Below are 21,882 nucleotides of genomic sequence, written 5' to 3' on the forward strand. Positions count from 1 at the left end.
CATCCATGTTTCTTCTTTCATTTTCTACCACATAATGCAAAGAAGAAAATGATTCCATGGGTTTTCAAAAATTCCAAAAACAAGATTTTTACTCATCATGTGTATCGCGTAGAAAGGTCATCCCAGGAATACTACAAATACAATCAGTGAGAAATCATGGGGGATCTACCTCCACCAAAAATTTCCTGGGGGGAGAGTTTTTGATATAACACAAAAGATAGCAGTTTGTTTTGGCTTAAAATATCTCTACTGAGGATACTGTCTGTCTTTGTGAGACCTCTGCACCATTAACAATAAATGCACAACAAAAGTACAGCAACAACTATGAAATATAATTGATTTATATTAATAAAAAGCAATCCAATTGCTAATAAAACAATTTCAACTGTTTTGTAATTTATTTACATTTTTAACCAGTTGGTAAAGGAATTAGTTTATTACTTTAAACATACATGATATATATAGTATAGGCTATGTATTTGTACATAAGTAACAATTACTTCGTTTATATATATTTAATAAAATATATTATTAAATATTTAAACTATGCTAAACCTTATGTATCAAGGGCAAGAAAACTCTTTTTGCTAACCCCTTTTTTGAAACCCAACCGCCGCCACTAGTGGTGTCTGTATAAATGCACACGTTTTGCGAATCTTCTGGTCACATGGTCAGTCTACCTGCTCGAAGCCGTCCTCCCTCACCTACAAGAAGACCGAGGAGGTCACGCATCGGGGTCACCCGCGATAAGTGTATACGCTCTCTGCTTTTCCTTAGGAAGCAACAATGCTTCCACTGCCATATCCTGCCTGGCGGGGGCAATTGTTACCTTAAGATCATCGGCAGATTAACAACTGGCTACCAAGAATCCATGTTGCCCTTTATTTTTTTTCAGCACCAAATTAAAGATCCGAGAGCCTTCGCCCGCTTGGGCCCTGCCGTAACCGCATTCCATCGCGTTGCCCTCGGGGGACACTGGAGACGACCTACTTCAATGGACCGGGCCTCCGCCGGGTCACGCATGATTTGTGGGGGCGGGAGTTGCCGCGAGGGAGGGTCCGGTCCGCAAGAACGGTCCTGGCTGATGTGTGAATTCTTGGTGATCTCGCAGATGCTGTGATTTTAATATGCACCTTGCTTAGGAGAGTGTGTTAATAGACTGGCAGGTTCTGTAATTGAAGTGGCGTCATTTTTTTCTTTTTAAATTTGTTTTTGGGTCTAAAGTTTAACGTGGGATCTAACAGGATTTCTTAAAAAAAGTTTATGTGGGTCTAAAGTTTATAGTGGATTCCGGTCCGGAACCACAAATCGGGCACCCGGATCTGAAATCGAAAGTTGGTTCATTTTACTTTTCTGCCACTTTTGGCTAATCGCGAAGATGAGGATGATTCAAGATATGATGGAATTGATGAAGGGACACTCACGAAGAACACACATGCCCAGGTCGAGACTCAACCCACGACCCCTGGCGTCGTAGTGCCAACCACTCCGCCACAAAAGCCGGTCTGAATTTGGAAATCGGGTGCTCAAATCTGGAACCGATTTTAGGGTAACAGGATTTGGCTACGATATTCGGACACCCAGATACCGAACCGAAAGTTGGGTAACCGAATTCGAAACCGAAAATCAGGTGCCCGTATTCCGAACTCAAATCGGGTAGCCGTAACTGGGGTTGAAACTCGGGTACTCAGATCCGAACCTACATCCGGAACTGAAATTTCGGTATTCAGATCCGGAACCGAATTACGGGTATCGAATCTGGAACTGTAATTCGGGTACTCGGACCCGCAACTCAATCGGTTAACCGTACACCGAACTGAAATTCCACGACCCGGATACGGAACTGTAATAGGGTACTCGTATCCGGAACCGAAATTCGAGTATCCGGAAGCGTTGTTCCCTGGGACTGGGACATTTCAGGATTCGGATGTTGCCCTTGCGTCTCGAGTCTGGTTCTCGTTCCTTGTTAAACTATGGTATGTCTTTTTGTCGGCTCAAATATCGAGACGAGGCTCTGGGCTTGACCATGTCTTCAAGTGACGATGGAGGGGGCACGCCCGCTGGTCATCCACAGACAGGGTGCGTACGTATAGTGTTCCCAGATATTGATTGCGTAACTTCACGGCCATATTTATTGCGATACGCAAATGCTATTATGGGCTCTCCCCCTCTCGCATGGGCGAAGAGAATGTCAACACTTGGCCAGCCAGCGCATGCTTCTGAAGTGTGTACACGTCCACGTAAATCAATAAGCGTAAGGTCGACCGGAGTGAAGGAAGGATTTAAGGTGACCTATCTTCCACTCTGTCCAATTCACTTTGAGGTATATACAGGGTGACCCCAAAAACGTGGCCAAGGAATCGCGCGAATGGAAGCATTTCAATTTGTACAATATTTCATAACATTTCGTAGTTATTTCCGGGTTTCTTAGTAATTGCTTAACGTGGTTAACGCCTGCGTCTTGCAATGAAGCGGTACCGAGTTCTAAACCCAGCGGAGACGCACACTGATGCGGATCTCTCCGTAAATTGTAGGTCAAATCCTACTTTGCCTTTGTTTGTTAGAATTGTTGTTCTAAATCCACTTTTAAGTTCAGGTAGAGACTGGACCTAGAAATTTTGCCGATCTCTGTGGCGAAATGGTTACTGGGTTCGAATGCCGGCCTTGTCATAGGTCTTATTTGTGAGTCTTGCTTCGTCGATTTCATATTATCACTTATACTCATCGTCACGATTAGTCGAAAATCGGCAGAAAAGCGACGCTATATACTATATATAAAAAAGTCAAATCAAATCAAGAAATTAAAGCACAGAAGATGGCGCTCAGAACAATTACTAGTCATACGTATGTATAACATACGCGAATGTGTGAATTCACATATTTATGTGAATCTTTTCCTTGAAATATTTAAGGTGAAATGAATTTAAAGTTCTTGTTATAAACTGGCCTGACAGGGTTAGAATACGTATGGTAATCTAAGAAATTCCTGTAAACAAATTCTACTAATTATTATATTTATGTGTACAAATTGAACTAGATGTTTTCAAAATTATCTGTAATGCTGTATGATTTGAATTGTCCATCACTGAACTAAAATTTCACACAGTTGGCAACACTGGGCTCCAAAAAGTACCTGAATGGGGAAAAAAGCTTACCGCCCAAATCCACTGTTCCATTCCTATTCCTTCTGCTTTAACACTTCGGGAATTTTTTGAAAAGGCGGGGATATTTTCGCTCGGTTATTTCAGACAACGGGGGATAAAGGAACAGACTCGAAAACGTAAGAGGCGGGAGGAAGGGGGGGGGGTAGTCCGGATGGGGGAGAGGGGATGAGTGAGAAGGAGCAACAAGTGGGAGATTCAACTGCTTTGTAGTGAAAGATGTAGGTTCCCACTGTTCTGTTTGGGGTAGGAAAGAAACAGATTTGGTTTCCGACTGTCTTTTTTCTTCTCTTCGTCCCAAAAACAAATTCTTTACGCTTTTCAAGAACAACGGCGATATTACAAATTCGGTATCAAATTGAAGGGATGGATCAGCAATGAGCTCGACAAGTACTTATCAGAACATTAGCCTACCGGCTCGGCTTTAGATGTCGCCAGTGGCGGTGATTGGGTTCCAAAACCGGGTACAAGGTGCCAAAACTAGGGGGGTGGGTAGATAAGCGTTAGCATAGTACGGGGGCAAAAGTGGCAAAAAGTAGGGGGCAACTGCCCCCCCCCTCCTCGCCGCCACTGGATCTCACTGTCGATTTTTCCCGTGTTCGGGTCCTGACGCGGACAGCGTGTTACTTGTGGCTCTCCCTTCATCAATGGCTTCTAATCATCATTCATTCTTATCGTCGCGATTAGCCAAATGTGCAAATGCAACACGTATAAAGAACATTGGCTGGACCTCAACAATGGTGTTGGTGGTAACTCCATCGCCCTGTAAGCAAGGGGTCCCGGGTTCGATCACCGGTTGGGGTACGTAGCACAGGCGTTGGGTTTCCATCTTTAACTGTAGCACCTGTCCCAATTAGCCTACGTGAGTATTACGTGGACCTAAAACAACTTTGACAGGACAATATACAGGGTAGATAGCGAAATATGGAAAAAAGAGAAAATTATTGGAAATATGCGGTTTTCAATCTAATGTGACAGTTAAGGTTGTACACCGTAATAGAACAGAAAATGTGACATCTACGTGGGCGGGGGGTGGGAGCTGCATGTGTCTCGCTTTTTGCCTTGCCTCTAATTATTGTCATCAAACCAAATTTACCTAGTGCAGTACGGTATTGCAATAACGTAACAGTATCCTAAAATGTTACATTGAAAATTTGCGGACATTAGATTGGGTGCCTCAGATTTCCAACATAACTTCTTTCCATTTTTAGCTATCTGCATTAATAACGGAGTTGTCCTATGGTTCCTGACTGTTTTAATCACCCTATATGCGAAACCTAAAATCTGCTTCCACGGTTGCAGGGATGTCGACATGGATTGTTATTCTTCACGGCCTGAGACTGTTTGATCGGAAAATCTATGATACTCTTGGCTTCTATTTGACAGCTCTAGACACTATGATCAATCATCTAGAGGTGCTGATGGGGTGCGGAATGAAATTTAAGGGAAAGAAAAAATGAAAGCATGTGTGCTTTAGCCATTACATCAAATACCAAAGAACTTTTAATAGCCTTCTATGATAATATGTCAGTGAAACTGAAAATTGTTAGCGACTTCATTAATTTTTCTTGCTTGCTTTGCCGACAACAACTTGTACAGCGGCTCAACTGTAGCAGACAATAATAGTGGCATTTCTTCAGTACCTATGCTCAGTATCACCACATGATTTTCATAAGTCTTATTGTTCCTCTAATAAAATAAAGCCATTTCAGCCCAAAGTAAAATGATATAATGAAGGTGCTTCCGGGTGAATTAACAACACACGTTTGATTAAGTTTTTTTGGTAAGCAAATATGCAGGGTTACTAAAGAGCATTTAGTACTGATGAATAATCTACTTTGTTTATCGCCTGTGTAAACAAATGTTTAGTTGCCAAAACTATTTATTTGTTATTCCAATTTTTTTGTCTGAAGAGTTGCAACAGTATTTGGGTGCTGAAGTGGATGTGGAAGAAAAATACCTTCGCACCCCCTGGCTCTAGGGGTCCACCATAGTCTTTGTGGCTGTGACAGTGACTGGGAGAATTGAGAGAATCGATTATTTCAACCAATAACGCTCAGTAGCAAGCACTCGTTGCCCACCTGTATATACCTGCCTTGCCTTCAAAAAGCGTCGGTCATTCAAAGTGAGGGTAGCAATCGGTCCAACGAGAAAAAACCTACCTCCTCCGCAACGAAAAGAATGCATGACGTCACTCAGACATCACGAAGACCGATGTTTCTCACAAGCATGTCCGACACCATCACTCTTGCCATAAAGTCTGTGAAGTCCAATGGTTATGAATGCTTGTTGCGACCTTGGTCTGTGAGCTCCATCACCTTCGCTGCACGAAAAGGGCAGATAATGTCGCCCACGCGCCGAAAGTAGCGGGCTCTGGTGTCGACAGCCAGGAAACAGCAGCGATGGGACTCAATGTGCTGACCGTGCATCACTCAGTCGGCCCTGGCCCATGGAGTTCTTAAGCCACTGATTTGGTCAAATTTCAAGAATTTCGCTTTTCAAACTTGACTGATTCCAAATCAGCTTTGAGCATACGTTATTCATTCCTAATTTAAAGTTCCCTATTCTTCCTTTTTCATTCAGGGTAAAGGAGGGGAAGTTCGCCACCAAAATGCTTTTCATTTTTTTCCTTCTAAACGAATTGGGGGAGGACAAAAAGTAGTCATTGTGAATTATGAGGAATATAACATAAATACTGTTTTACTTATACTTTTGACGTAATATTTTAAAAAAAAGCTAAAATGAGAGAAAGTGGTGAAATTCCCGCCACATGCTGGGAAATTCGCCATATAACTTAGTATGAAATACCAAGTTGTTGCCAATAAGTGAGACAACAAAGTGTAAAAGACTTACAAATGACAATACAAAACTGCTTAAAAATATACAATACAAACATGTTTAAGAAACATAAGCCTAAATGTCCATATGCATTGTGAACACGTTGCGTGTGAAAGATCGCCTGTAAGAAGGGAAATTCGACACATTTTCTGTTACTCTGGCGAATTTACCAGCAAATGCATAGTCGAAAGAAAACAACTTATGTTTACTTGTACGTGCACGCTTTCCAAAGCAAATCTTTTCACGACATTCTTACGGTATGAGGTTACGGTATCAATAATTAAAAGGAAGAAAAATAATTCTTATCTGCCACGAAATGACAATTTTCAACGTAGTATTGAAATTCGGCACCTTTCTTTGTCTTCCGTGTAGACACAACTGGGCATTCCAAACTGTACTGCTTGCTTGCTAGTTCGCTTACCACAGTACAGTTTTCAGTGGAAACAAGGCACATGTTACTTGATTTTTTACAGGCATCAGTGAGTGTTTCCAGCCTATAGTTTCTATCTACGATTAAAACAACCACAAGTACGGCGAAATTCCCAGCATGGCGAACATCCCTTCTTTTACCCTATATTTACCTACAAATTACTCGCATGCATAGACATAAATTAATTAATAAATTAAAATTTGTTTTTCAACTGGAATGTATCTTCACACTAATTCATAAAAAAAATTATAAATTATATAAAATTTCCCTTATTTTTCCAAGAAATTTATGTTTCAGTTCGTGCATTTGGGGAAGGGATGAATCTCCTCCATTCGATACCCCCCTGCTTCTCCATGAGCTTGTGCGTGTAAAAAATGGTGAAATTAAGAAACAAAACATTGTTCATAATGTATCAGTTTCGTCGCCAAACAAGCAGTATGAAGCTTTTGGTGCGAGTATCAGTACTACCCTCACATGGCCTCTTGTGGGTTTTCCATACCTTAGAGAGACAAGAGCATGGAAAGTGTCCATGTGTGACATGTGTGAAAGAGAACGCCGGCCACGCAACACGGAGTGCATTGAATGAGAGGAAATGGTCAAGATGATCCCCCTCCACATACGCACTTGCATGTATCTTATCGCCGAATCCCATCGCTCTGGGGCAGGAGGGGGGACCGGGATTCCTCAAGTCATCCTACGTCACGCTCCGGTTCCCCCGCCCCCCTTGCGCTGGTCACTTGTTTCCACTACAATCCTTGTACCTTTTCCCAGCCCAGACGGTGGGGAAGATTGGCAATGAGGCAGGAGGGATGTGTTTTGTACCTGAAGGTTCCCAGGCATCCCTCTTTTCAATTTCTTACCGGTTCGATGTTTGGGCATCAGGGACTTCATTCTTATGGAAATGGTTGGGTTACATGTCTCTCCCCCTTCCATTCCCCATCACCCGATAAACAACAGCGGTAAAGGTACGGTTGTGCAGTGATGGTAACTCATTTTCGTAAAAATTCCCTCCTGAAGAGCAAAATATTTCCCTCTCGTTAACAAAAATTCCCATTGTAGAGTCAGATTATTTTCTGAAAGCCTCCAGCTGACTGCGCGAGTGTAGTTATGACGTCAACGGCTCGCTAGTTGATTTGTGGCTCCAGCAGGAGTTATGACTCGCTCTCAAGCTGCAAATTCAGAATAGGCAGAGATGTTACGGATATAATACAGCCCTAACTGGTGCTACACGATGTCAACTAAATAAAAAATCAGAAAACGGATTTATGTGTAAATACATATCTTATACGATGAAAAAATCAATGGCGCCAAGGGTCTCTTAAATCGAATTGTTGTTTTAAGTCCACTTTATGCACAGAAAAGCTAATTGGGACTGGTCCTATAGTTTAAAGTGGGATCCGAATCACCATGTTCCACCACCGGGTATCGAACCCGGGACCCCTTGATTACGAGGCGATGACGGTACCACTACGCCATCGGGGAGGCAGATATCATCATTCATCCTTATCGTCGGTATTAACCAAACCTGAATCAAGATACAATCAATTTTACACTAACTTTGCGAGTCATGGAATGCAAGCTCGGGAAATGCTATTTATATTTTTCATGTTTGTATATATTAGCTTTTAGCACATATATTAAAGCATAATTTCCATATTCATGCGATATGAACACAGTTTCAGTTGATATAAACCTATCTTTAGGGACAACAGAATGAGATTCACGTTTCAGTACTTGAAAAGCGAGTTCGGTAATCCGTTGTTTTAGTGACACAAAGTAGCTTAATACGCATTTTTTGTATTTGAATTTTACATTACAATTAATGTCATGTAAACTTTCTAAAGTTCAACATCGCGAATTGAAATGCAACGCGACATAGCATTTTTTGACTGACTCGTTCGTTTGTCTATTATAAACAATATATTTGGTAACATTTGAAGGTTTTAGTGAATCATAAAATTATAATAAAAATGTACTCTGCCTGTGGTAGCTACAATACTTTTTTAAACCATTCAAGTTGTTCCATCTGTTGGGGAAGTTGGTAATCTCTGATTTTATTTTACGGTTACGAGGGACAGTTTCGCAACAGGCGGATATTTATTTCAATAACGTCGAAGTGTGAACTGCTGCTGAAAAAACGACAGAAGCAGATACGGGGTGTTAAAAATTTAATGAAAAAGTATTTAGAATATCCCATATATTCCTTAGAGAGAGGCAACTTCAACTTTAAGTTACGTTTAATCAAATGGACAATTCGACTTTTCCATCCGCAAATTAAATCTTGACCCTGTTCTGTTCCCGTTCATATGTTTTTCTACGCCATCGAAAGTTTGGTATTCCGAAGAGAACAACTAAAAGAATACTTCCATACGGGTAATGCTAAGTTTTCTCCTCCTACGACAATTCAGCGCACAGACCTATCTTTCCTCAGCTCGGCGCAGCGAAAGGTTGATGGATTAGGAGCAGTTTCGAGTCTTAGCTGGACACAAACTAAGGCTCTGTCCGAAAGGTACAAAGTACAGACTTGAAGTATGGTCTTGGCGGAAGTGACGTCACCTAGTACAGTTCGAAAGCGCCAAGACGCAAGTACACAGCTCGCAGTACAGATGGTTGGTGACTAGGTCACGTGGTTTCCGCACTCGTTGTTCATTTGTTTAAAATCACGGAGTTAGAAAGCCAGCAGCACAGGTAGATATACGTTATGGGCAGCTAGTCGTTGGTTATAGTTCTCTTAATGTGTGGAAATGTATGTGTACGAGTATTTGAAAATTATATGTGATTTTAATAGTGAAAAACAAGTGTTTAAATGGCGAGGAAAACAACGAGTACTCAGTTTTATCTACTGATCGTATTTGGCGCTGCAGTCGAAGTGCAATTCGCAAGACAACACTTCCAGTAACAAGTACGGTCTTGCACCTTTCGGACACGGCCTAAGAGCTAATTTAATAGCACAAAAAAACTTTAAAAACTAAATAAATGCGGGGTGTAAGGGGTGACCTTCCACGTATGCGCCCAAAAGTCAACCTCACTTCCACGTAGTGCACCCTGGACTAAAGACTAACGAGGCTCTGGCGACTGGCACTATGGCCAGTATAATTTTGTGTGTGTTGTCCTGTTTGTTGTCCTTGTGTGTGCTGAGTGCCCGTTTACGGCCTCAGCTTTTTACAGAAGTCAGAACATTTTAACATTTTTAGTTATGCAACGCTAGAGTTGTTATTTGTAATGATAAGGGGCTGGCCCCCGTATAATATGACGGGAGCAAAATAGCCTCAGTGCTGACGCTCCCAAAATTTTAAATTCAAAATCAAAATCAAAACTAAATAAATGCCCCAGTATACTATAGACTATATATTCTCGCAGTTGTTTTCTTGTACATTTTTCAACAAATTTCCCTTTTTCCCTCTTTGTTTAAAATTTCCCTTGCCATCTTTCGAGTAAAGAGAAGGGCGTTGCCGGTACAAGATTTTGGAACCATTCCTTGAAGATCCTAGGACAACCAAGCCGGAAGTCTAGAGAGACTTACTTCTTCAAAATCCTCAGGAACTCTTGCAGTCTTGAAGCCAAACCGTACTCCAAGATCAGACCGCGGATTGGGATCGCAAACCTAAAAGGCCGCGAAAAAAATCAGGACTTGAGGGACGGGAGGCCCCCTGGTGGTTATGGCCTGGCCGTGGGAACCGAAAGAGGCCGCCGCGAGCTGGTCTCTCCCATCCACCTGTTTCTAGGGGAATCACGGTTGTGATTGTAGCGGCCGGTTGGGCTGGGTGTGGGGTGAGGACCTAGGGAATGGGAGGTGGGGAGTAGCCACCCGACCCTTGCCCGTGGGCATGTTTTCCAGTCTGTGGAGGCAGAGGTAGCCAGAGTTCCGGCAGACCCGAGGAGTCACGCGATGGAGAAATATCTCTGGAAGCGTTCTTTTGTCCTGTTGGGGGCGGTATACAAGGTGAAGAGCAGAACAAACCTTCGCTCGTTAGTAAAAAAGTCCGGTGATCATTTGAAATATCTGGAATTGAAATTTGCTCAGGTCTTCAATGGTTGTTGAACCTAGAATTGACCACCAGTCATCCAAATCTCAGTCATAGTTGTGGAGTAACGTAACGCAGTTATTAGGGCGTTCACGAAATCACAAGAATAATTGTGACGGGCATGGACGTCCGGAAGGGGGCCAAGGAGGGTCACGGCCCCCCTGGAAAATGAATGTCCACCTAAAAATTATATATTTCACACATAATTTCATTTCCGTCACAGTAATTTATGTTAATTATTATAAATAGGAACAGGATAATTTCAGACTGAAATAGTGTTTTTTGAGGGGGCATCACTACTATGGGGGGAAATATGCCGCCCTGGAAAAAATTACCTTGCCCCTCCCTGGAAAAAATCCTGCGGACGTCCATGGTGACGGCACTTCACTACTTTGCGTTGTGCTTCATCTTGATAAATTCAGAACCGGAAGATTTTTTTGCCACTACGAAACAGCTTTGCTGTTTGTTTTAAACCTGGGCATGTAAAGTCATGCAATGGGAAAACACTCACTACGGAGATAAGGTATGATACTTGGGTAAACAGTTAAACTTACATATTTGTATGGCAAAGTAACGGAGACGGTTACTTTACTTGTTATGAGTAACTTACTCAACTCATCATTCAGGTCAGCGTTTTTACCTCGTAATCAAGAATCCTCAGTAATCCTCTTTCGTTTCTTGGTCTGTCGCTTCTCTTCCACTTTTGACTAATCACGACGATGAGTAGCAGTGGTTTATCACACTCCCTAAAATTCTTCGCAAATGCCTAATTCATGGTCATTTTAACACAAAATTTACAGCCCCTTAAAAACGGTCTTAGATCCACTTCTCAGATGTAAAACTTTGAATAAACCCTTGACGACTACATAAAATTGCTGCAGAAACACCTATGCAGCGGCAGACCCAGGAATGGCAGACACTCTTTGGATACGGGGCGTTTATGGCCGAAAGCCTATTTTACATAGCTTACAGCCTTTCCCTTATACCCAAGCAGACTTTTTCGCACAGACCCCTAATTTACGATATTTTTGAAAAACCAGAAGAAGCGCTTGCGAGCTCCAGTATACAAACACAACAATGACCTGTTTATTTTGATCGTCGCGATTAATCAAAATCTAACGCATCAGGCCGTCGTTGGGGGCGTGCGACGTCTGCCACCGCACAGGGCCACACATTTCCGAGATAGGTATATAATATTATTGCATCTTTTATTCACATTCACTTCTTGTGCAAACGCGATCACCTTAGAACAGACGAAAGAAAAAAAATTGTAAAAGGAAAATTTCCGCTGATCGTAGCACATTTGAATTTCTTGTTTGTGACCGAGCGAAACCTTCTACCGATTTCCTATCATAAACTTATTGTTCGAGATGTTACAGCTAAAGCACTTTCTTCATTCTTTGTGTGGAGGTCGAGATACACAGAATTGAGGGTCGCCCCCCCCCCCACCCACTTTCTTGACTATACTGTGAGGGGTAGACCAAGGCGGTAAACACAGGTCAACGAACCTTGGAGTAGAGGTAGACCGTGACACCAGACACTTGTCCAGTCAGCCAGCATATTCCTATTCGTGTGTAACAAAATTGCTGCTAAGATTGAAATAAAGAATTGCAGATAAAAATAATTTTTATTTCCTCAAAACCCAGAGAAGAGACGCTTACAGATTTTGTCGGATTCTTTACCACTAAGTCAATGCGCCAACAAGTTTCAAGTCATAATGGTTTGATTGAACCAGTAGTGCGTGCGGTTTGTATCCAAGTATTATATTCGCAAGCAAGGACGTATTTAGGGGGAGGTCCCCCAGAAAGGATTAACAAGTACTAAAATTAAATAATGAAAATATGATTGTTTAGCATTTGTTGTATAATTAATGGTTATTAATTCCCTCTGAACGTATTGAAAGTCAAGGATTAAATTGGGATCATACAGCTTTGAATGACATTACAAAGATTTATACACACTACTACTCATAATAATTTGCATGAAATATTAATCAGAAACTTTACTTTTCTCCAACTGCATCTAACATTGTTTTTCTTATTCAATAAATATTCAATTCTTCATGTATTTTGCATTAATTTCATTGCCAGAGCATTTGTTTTTATATAAATTATTCCGATCTTCACTACTGATAAGCTACATAATGAATCTGTGCAGTTATATCTTTATTCTAATACCGCCTCTTTACCTATTCATGTAATAATAATACAATATTAATTTATATGTTGTAATTAGTATTATTTTGATTTAATGCAATTATTTCAATTAAAACAATAATAATAATTCATATTATTAATAATATGATTATTATTGAGACACTTGGTTCGGACGCTCCCCGAAACATATTTCTAAATACGTGCCTGTTCGCAAGTTACGTTAATAATAATGATAATAAAACAACAGCAACTAGTGCTGAAATGAGCATATCCTGGTTCATCTTTCGAATGGATTAAAATTAGCGGTTTCATCCTAGCGGCTTCTCTGCTAGCATGATCTCGCTTCCAAAGAGTACTAACCGTCTTTAGTGTGTTATCTGTTAGAAAAAAAATATCAGTGGCAGAATGCATCTGTAGTGCACGGCTACAGGGTAAAATATTGTTTCTCGAGTGGTGGTTGCGCCGAAGCAAGACCTGAACTTGCTGCCAAGTTTCGTCGCTGGTTCTGGTCATTTAATTAAAAATCCGGAAGATAAATAAGGAAGGTATCATATTCACTCAAACTATTTCATACTACCATACTGTCCTGAAGAGGGGCAGGGTGGAGTTTGAATGGAGTTCTAATTCATTTAATGCACAGAGAGGCTCATTGGGACTGAACCAACAGTTGAAATGGGATTCGAACCAATTCCCGGAACCATTGATTACAAGACAACGACCCGTTATCACCACGCTATAGGAAGAGGAAGGCACAAAATATGAGGAGAGGGGGGGTTCGTTGTAGTGCAGACTTTTAAGAGGCATGGAAGGTGTATATATTTTTATATTTTATAATATTAGGGCCTCGGCTGGGTGCGAAATCTAAAACTGGTGGGGGGAGAAAGTTCTTCATCTTCAAACCCCCTTCTCCACAAACATATGTGTATATTATGCGATATACATATTTGTAATGTTAATAAAAGTAAAAATAAATTACTCAATTAAAAATATATTATTATTAATTACATAAAGAAAATTAATTTGTTACTTCCAACTGGTTAAAGATGTTAATAAATTATGAAATAGTTCAAGTGGTTTTATTATGTGTAAGTTTTTGTTTAGTTTGTGCTTTATGTTAATATAAATCAATTAGATTTCATAGCTATTATTGTTTTGCATTATTTTTTACTTTTATTGTGTGTATTGATGTAGATTTGTTAACGATCTCTTGAGAGAGAATGCATTCAATGCTCACAACTACACTAATTTGTGTGTTTTTTCGATATTATTCTTAGTAAAGTATATTTGAAATTAAAAGTAATTGCTTATCTTTTGTTTGTTATAACATAAACTCTCCCCCCGGAATTTTTTGGTGCGGGGGATTTTTGAGGCCAAGATTCTTGGTGGGGGGAATTCCCCCCGTCCCCCGCAGGGTTTCGGACCCTGCTCGCGAAGCATAGTTCGCACAGAGCCTCGCGCTTCAAACTGCATCTCTGACACGCACATTGTCGAGCGTGTGTGGATGGATATTCCAGCTCCAGCATTCTGCAAGATGTGGCGAGAAAGTTCGCACAGTTTTCGCACAAACAAGTGTCTGGCAATAGTGCATCCAGGTTTCCTTCCGCCGGCAGATTGGAACGACTTGAAGCTCTCGATTCGCCCAAGAGCGGCCGTAACCGCAAGTTGGAAAAAAAAATCTTGCCGCGGGGCACCTCGAAGGACTCCGTAAACAACCAAGCAGATTTACTCTCGTCCTATGTTGCCAGGCAGGCTGCGTGGGAGAGGACCTGGCAACGATGCCCCGAAGAAAACATCTGTTAGATTTTTCCTCCCTTTGTCCTCCTCCTACACCTTCACCTCAGTCACGTGATGCGAAAAAAAGAGGATGCGGCACCCACCTCGTGGGAACTCGCGTGGTGGTTATTGCTGGGATGAGGACTTCTTGCTGTGACCGGGCTGGAATCTTCCCTCAATGGGCCAAATGGGTTCTGGCCCGCTGGGTTTGCCCGTGGGCCAATTCTGCAAGCGATGGGCACACTATTCGCAAAGCAGATTGTGGGCATGTGCGGGTGTGACTCTGGGTCATATACTGACCAAGATTGGACAAGCGTTTATTGTTTGACGCTCCCACCCCAAGCATTGTGAGAATCAAGGATGGATTTAGAGGGAGGAGGTCCACCCCCCCCCCCTCCCGCCGAGTAAGTTGTCAACTTCTAAAATAGGCTTTATGTGTTTAACAAAACTAGAAATGTGCCTCCCCGATGACGTAGCGGTAACCTTGTCGCCTTGTAATCAAGGGGTCCCGGGTTCGATACCCGATGGAGGCACATGGCACAGTGTTTCGGATTCCACTTTAAACTATAGGCCCTATCCCGATTAGGCTCTCTGTGCATAAAGTGAACCTAAACCAACAATTCAAACAAAAAAATCAAAACTAGAAATTGGTTTTAAAGCTCTTAGAATGTTTACAAAAACTTGCTTTAGTTGCACCGAAATAAGAATTCGAATGGAATACATATTGTACTAACAGTGCCTATCAAAGTTAATTCGTAAAGTAATAACAAAAGGGGGGGGGTAGAATCGTAGATTATGTATTGACGTCATAAAATTGTTTATTTGGGAATTTCATTTCCATCTAATGACTAAGTACCTTGTATCATAGGCGTTGACTACATGGGGCTTGAGGGGCTCGAGCCCCCCCCCAATGTTATCGATGTGGGGCAGAGCCCCCAAAATAATTTTGCTTAAGAGAATCTAATGTATTATTTTGCTTCTCTTGTAAAGTTTACTCTGAGTTCTGCCACATGAACTTAACTTTAAATACACATTTGAAATGTTCTAGACCATTAACTTTGGGGGACTGAGACCGCTAAACCATCAACTTTGGGGGGCTATGACCAGAGACAGCAAAACACATGACTTATTACTATATACTAAGTATATAATTATGAGTATTGTTAACATTTTTACTAAAAAGAGTTTCAAAATAAGATGTGCATGAACTAGGAGAGTGGATGGTACGTTTGGACTACAAATGGCTCTCACATGACATTCAGAACGAGATCATTGATATATTAGGGAGATCTGTTTTGCGCTCCGTGGTAGCAGATATTAAAAGTCGGGAATATTTTGCTATTATAGTTGACGAAACTTGTGAAATATCCATCCGTGAACAATTGACATCTTGCATTCGAACTGTAAATGAAAATTTTAAAATTTTTGAGGAATTCATGGGCTTTTACGAGATTCCGAACACTGAGGCCAAAACTTAAAAAAGGGAGGGAGGGAGTCATTCATTATTTATTTCAGTGATCAGAGCCCCCCCCCCCCAAATAATTTTGACAAGTCGGCGCCCCTGCCTTGTATTGTATTTTGTGTCGTGGCGTCGATTCACAGTTAGGCGAAATTCATGAGAGAACGACCACAAACAATGCTTTACTCTCGATTCCAACCCGGGACATCTACATGTAGCACCAATTAATATCAACGCCATCAACATCACCTTTCAAAACAGTGAAGCACTATTATTAATTAATTCAGATTGAATTAGGTTTAGTCTTCTTTGCTAGTGTAGCATGTTGTGAAAAAAAGGGGGTTAATATACCGTACAATCACGTCTGCGAAAAGGGGGGCTGTTAAGGTATTATTGCCCCCACCTTCACACTTGATATACCTGTGATAGTTCGTGGGTTTCAAATTAATAGGTATCGTATTTAACCTGCTCCCTTCATGTCCTTACCGGAAACACTGTCACGGTTGAAACCCTCCCTCCCCTTCGCGGTCACACGTCGCCCACACCACCTGCATTTAACCCTCTGCTTGTCTCTTCCCGTGTAACCCCTGCACCCAAGGTATGCAGCGACAGTGGAGAACGGAAATGTCAGAGTTTATCCAACAAACGAAAACGCAATGAAAAGGTTACCCAAGCGTGACCCTTGTATCAAAAGCCCCGATAAGTTATTTGGGTTTTTAGTGATATTTGTAGAACCTGAATTTCCCTTAGGTCCTTTTCTCTGAGGCAGCTGGGAGCACTGTTCCCAAATTAGCTCTTTTGGAGCCAGATCTGGCTCTTTCGTGCACTCGTTTGGCTGTGAACTGTGACACCCGGCCTCTGCCCCACTCTGACACCATCACTAGCCCCTGCCCACAGAGCAACGTTTGCCATGCGTATATATTTTGAACGTGACGTGATATTATTATATTGGCTGCATCGCCCCCCCCCCCTTCCCAGCTACTTTTAGCACCGTGGCTGAGGTGAAGATGACAATATTGTTATCCGGTAATCCGTTATTTTCGATTTCATACGACCATCAGTGGATTATTGAGATGGGTGATGCCGTTAGATCTAAACGGTGAAAACTAAGAATAAACTGTCATCACTTTAAAGTTACCGGTAATTGCAGCGCCCCCTCCCACTTAACAACTAAAATGACCATGGGAGGCACTTCATCCAGCCTTCGTAAATCTAGCTCCTTGAAAGTCAACTTCACCTCAATTTAAGGTGAAATTTAGCTCTTTTATGTGCATCAGGTTTAGCAACACTGTCATGATGGCCGTAGGAGGCAAAGAGAAATGCATTATGCTTATGCGAGAATTATTTTATTCGTTTTCTTGGGGATATCAAACTTCCGATGGCAGAAAAAAAAATATGACCGGGTAGAGGATCCATTGAAGATGATATTTTCGCTAGAAAGAGTCTAAACTCCCATTTGTTTAGCCGCAACTTGAATTTGAAGTTCTCTCCATAAGGAATAAAAGGGATTCTGTAAATCCTTATTCATCATATTTTTCAAACACGGTATCTAGCTTAATAATCAACTTTAAAAACAGTTTCCACTTGCAACATGGGGAGAAATTCATACTCTCAAATAATGCGTGGATTTTCTTTAGTAGCAGTGCCCATTCCGACGATATTTAAATAAATGCATGCCTGGTGCGAAATTGTCACACCTCACCTTATGTTCACATAGGCTAACCGGGACTGGACGCACAGTATGAGATGATATCGAACCCAGGACGGAGAGAGAGGAGAAAAAGTAGGGCCTCCCCGATGGGCTAGTGGTAACGTCGCCGTCTTGTAATCAAGGGGTTCCGGTTTCAATACCCAGTGGAGACACATGGTACAGTGGTTCGGATCCCACTTTAAAATGTAGGTCCAGTCCCGATTAGTCTTTCTGTGCATAAAGTGGACTTAAAACGACAATTCAGTCAATCAATCAAGGAGAGAAAGTGGAGCACTCAGAGTATGTGTCAGAAAGAGAAGACGAAGTGGAGAAAAACGGAGAAATGATATAATAAGAGATTGTTAAAGGAAGAGAAGAGATGTGATAAAGAAATTAGAAGAGCAGGAATGTGTGAGAGAATGGAGAACAGAAGTTGGGGTGTGCGGGATCACGAGAAGTCGATAATGGGATCGGGGGAAAAATTTCCGTCATGATGACTTCAGAAAATGATTTTCAGACTTTTCGGGATCCGAAATTCCAAATAATCTTATTTTAAAATGATTACGATGTTTTGTGTAATACTAGTGTCTGAACCTTTCTGGAAATGGCATTTTTTTAAATACAAGAAATGCACAAATCAATCACTCGATAGGGTAAATTGCGTGGAGCCCCATTTCACCCATATTCTGTCGTCTTGCGTGTGGCATCCTTCATAACCAACCCAGGAACCGCTGTTTATCCGAGTTCCTTTTTCTTTCTTTCTCAATTTCTTTCTCCCAGATTTCCCCTCTCCCACAACTGCCCTTTGTAGAATATTATTTTCACTTCCTTCCAAATGTATTGCTCTCTAATACACTATTTCATAGGCACGCTTTCTACCAGGGAGGAGCTGGACCCTGTGGCCGAGTGGTGTCGCCCCCTGTGGCGGAGTGGTTAGCACATCGCGCTACGATGCCAGGGGTCCTGGGTTCGAATCCTGGCTCGGACATGGATATTTGTGATTGTCTGTCCTGAAAAGTCCTGCAACTGAAATATGAGGGAAATGATATGAGTGAATGAAGTGTGATGGGGGAAGCTTCCGCATAGGGGGCTTTCCTTTATTATAATAATATTTTTTTAAAAAAAAGTGGTTAGCACATCGCTCTGCGACGCCAAGGGTCCCGGGTTCGAATCCCGCTCAGGGTTGGTTGTTTGTGAATGTCCATTAATCACTTTCATCATTTCATCTTCGCAAATTAGCCAAGAGGCACAAAACGCGAAGTAAAATAAACTAAATCAATCAATCAATTATACCAGGGAGGAGCATATTTTCAGGAGGTGCCCCCTTAATCCCCGAGAAAATCTTGATAAATAAATAAAATGTGCCTCCCGCGATAATCGAATTCGAGACCCCAGCTCCTGGTTGTTACCCCCACGGAAATTCGCGAGAAATCTACTTCGCTGTTAAGGAGAGTTCATTTTGGTCTAGGGCACGTCGGGATTTAAAATTCTTCATCTACTCATCCCGTTTTGAAACAAAAAAAATCGGTCCCGCACACCCTTAGTAGTGCTGCCCACGAGACGAGACCCTGCTGTGAAATGCTGTCTCGTCTCGAAAATATTCGTTTGTCAAAGGGACACATGATCAATCTCGTCTCGTCTCGAATTTTTAAAAGCCTGTCCCGTCTCGTCCCGTGGGCAACACTAACCCTTAGTAAGAAGAGAAGAACTAGAAGAGAGACGGAGAATGGGAAATAGGAAAGATGGGAAAAGGAATGAAGGGGAAAGCTGAAAGGAAGAAAACAATATGAAAAGAGTTTAACAGAACCATTAACATTTCTTGTGTGCTCCGATGTGAGTTGCATAACCTATCCTGGATCTAGATAGAGGAGGGCGGGAACAAACAGAGCGGGAGGAGACCCGCTGTGGGCACCAGATCAGCACTTTCTCAGGAAACTGGTTTCTCTGATCAGCAAGATCACAGGTGCGCGGGAGGCGCCTGTTCAATTACCCAACAGTGCACAAGGAGCACACAGAAGAAAAGAAAAATAAACTGTTACAAGTGGGTGGGAGAAAGCGGTCCCACCCCTGGGGAGGCTGGTGGTGATACGCACCTTCTCTCCGCATCCCCATCTTGAGACACTTCTTCAGTCGACAGTACTGGCACTGGTTCCGATGGTGTTGGTCGATCGGGCAGTTCCTGTTACCCCTACACGAGTACGTCAGGTTCCTCCGCACGCTCCTTTTGAAGAAACTTTTACACCCTGCAAGAAAAGAAGAAGAGAACGAAATTAGCACCCATGCCACTATTACCTGGTGGACTGGAAAGTTAACACAATAGGAAACAATAAGTACATTAGGCGAAGCCTCAAACATCGCTAAATCCTCCTTTACAAGAACAACAACGTCTATTAGTGGCGTATCTACGGTTTTATTTGGGGGGAGGGGGTACGTACTTTGGGAGTTTCTTTGGCGTTCATCTACTCTAGCGATGGTATTGAGACAACATCCTGTCTCGTTCTTGCTCCTTCAGTGCTCACGCCAATGTGATCACAATTTCTATATATTTCTACACAAGTCTCCCAAACTATTCCAAGAACAAAGGTAGGATTCAAAGTACATACAATTCAATAATGATCCAAGATTTCACCTTTCCTAACAAACTTCCTCCAATAATACTGATTTTATCGTTGTTTTGTTATTCTTATACTTCATATTTTTATTTTTACTTGTTGAAACCTGATATAACATGTAACCGCTCTGAATGGAGGATTTTTTAAATACTTTTAAAAATCAGAAAGGTGGAAGGAGTGCCATTAATTTCAATTATATGAAGGTTCCACCTGTATCAAAATTATTTTACTTTATGACATAGACATACAAAGTGGATGGTTATCTGCTTATTTTAATATATAAAAGAGTTTGTTCTCACTCACTGATTCAGCTCAAACCCACTGACCTCGAAACTTGAAAGTTTAAGGGGTGTCTCAATTCCTGGACGTAAATACATGAAAATAATTATAAATAAAAGTTTTGAGCAGATGGCGCTGTGTGTATTATACATATCGGCAGGATGGATCACTAGTTTATAAACATGCTACCGTGTTCTTTAGTGTTGAAAAACCACCACCACGTCTTTAGTTGTTTTTAATAAGTTCTCGGAATATTCTCTGATATTCGAAGACATATGAGAGACCAATCCGGTTCATCGATTCCATCTAATCTTTATCCATCCTCATCGTCACGATTAGGCAATTTCTACAGAAACGCGACAATTTCTAACGGCGATACTGACTAAGAAAACCTAGAAGTAGACTTTAATCTCTAGAATACAGGCGATGAGAGTCAGGGTTCAAATTAGACACTTCTGCGATCTCCCGATCGAGGCGCTGCAATAACGTTGAGCTCCTCAAGGAAGCTCAACCAGGAAGCACGGACTATCCCCAACCAGCACAGGTACACAAGAAAATCTACGCTTCTTTCTTCTTCTACTAAAGCGATCTCTGAGTGCATGCCTTTATGCGTTGCCTGCACGAAGTCGAGATTTCCTCCTCTTACGTGGGCTGTCTGATGAGAAAGTTGCCACACCAGTCAACCTTGGTGCCATACTCCCCCGACTGGTTAAAATCGGCCTCCTCAACGTCAAACCGCAATTGCATACTATGCCATGTGCGCAGGAGGAAACGTTTGCAATCTGGCTTTCCCGATCTTCACATACTAGCTTCTCCCCTCTGCGACGTTTCTTTTTGGCTTCCGAGGTGTACTGTTTTTGGGTACCGTGGAAACGTCCACTGACATTGCCAGGGAATTTTGTTTGGGTGGGTTCAACGGTGGACGAAATATTTGGGGTGGAATTTGCTTCACGGTGGTCATTTTGTTCATACGATTCTCTCTAGATTTTTATATTTTTCTCTCTTTTACTTTGTTTCTCCCCTTCTTCCTCGTTTTCCTTCTGTTTCTGTTCCTCTATAACTTTCTTTCCATCGTTGTTCCTCTGTATCTTTTTCATTCTTCTTATGTCTTCCTTTCAACCTGTTTCTCTATCTCTTTCTTCCTATCCTGTTGCTTTCTCTTTCTACTTCTGCTCATCTTTCTCTCATTTTCTACCTCCTCTAGCTCTTTCTTTCTACCTCTGTTTTCTATATATTCCTTTCTACCCGTTTTCTTCTCTCCTTTCCTTTCTACTTCTGCTCATCTCCCTCTGTTCCACTTTCTATATTTTTCTCCCTCTGTTCCTCTTTCTCTCTCTTTGTATCTCTGGTCCTCTTTCTCTCTACCTCTTTCTTTCTACCTCTGGTCCTCTCTCTCTCTCTCTCTCTACCTCGGTCTCTTACTTTCTACCTCTGGTCCTCTTTCTCTACCTCTGTCTCT

At 41.8% G+C, this 21,882-nt stretch overlaps 1 protein-coding gene across 1 annotated transcript in view; it reads right to left on the reverse strand.

The window, feature by feature from the left end:
* The window catches only part of svp (COUP transcription factor 2), a 185,465-nt gene that overhangs the window by 110,299 nt on the left and 53,284 nt on the right, over positions 1-21,882 (reverse strand). The window contains exon 2 of the mRNA XM_083118404.1: positions 19,626-19,775. Within this exon, the coding sequence (XP_082974530.1) occupies positions 19,626-19,775 (150 nt within the window). The remainder of the gene's footprint in view (positions 1-19,625; positions 19,776-21,882) is intronic.

The sequence above is a fragment of the Lepisma saccharinum genome, chromosome 3 (assembly GCF_977018435.1).
Source record: "Lepisma saccharinum chromosome 3, izLepSacc3.1, whole genome shotgun sequence".
NCBI classification, from domain to species: Eukaryota; Metazoa; Arthropoda; class Insecta; order Zygentoma; family Lepismatidae; genus Lepisma; species Lepisma saccharinum.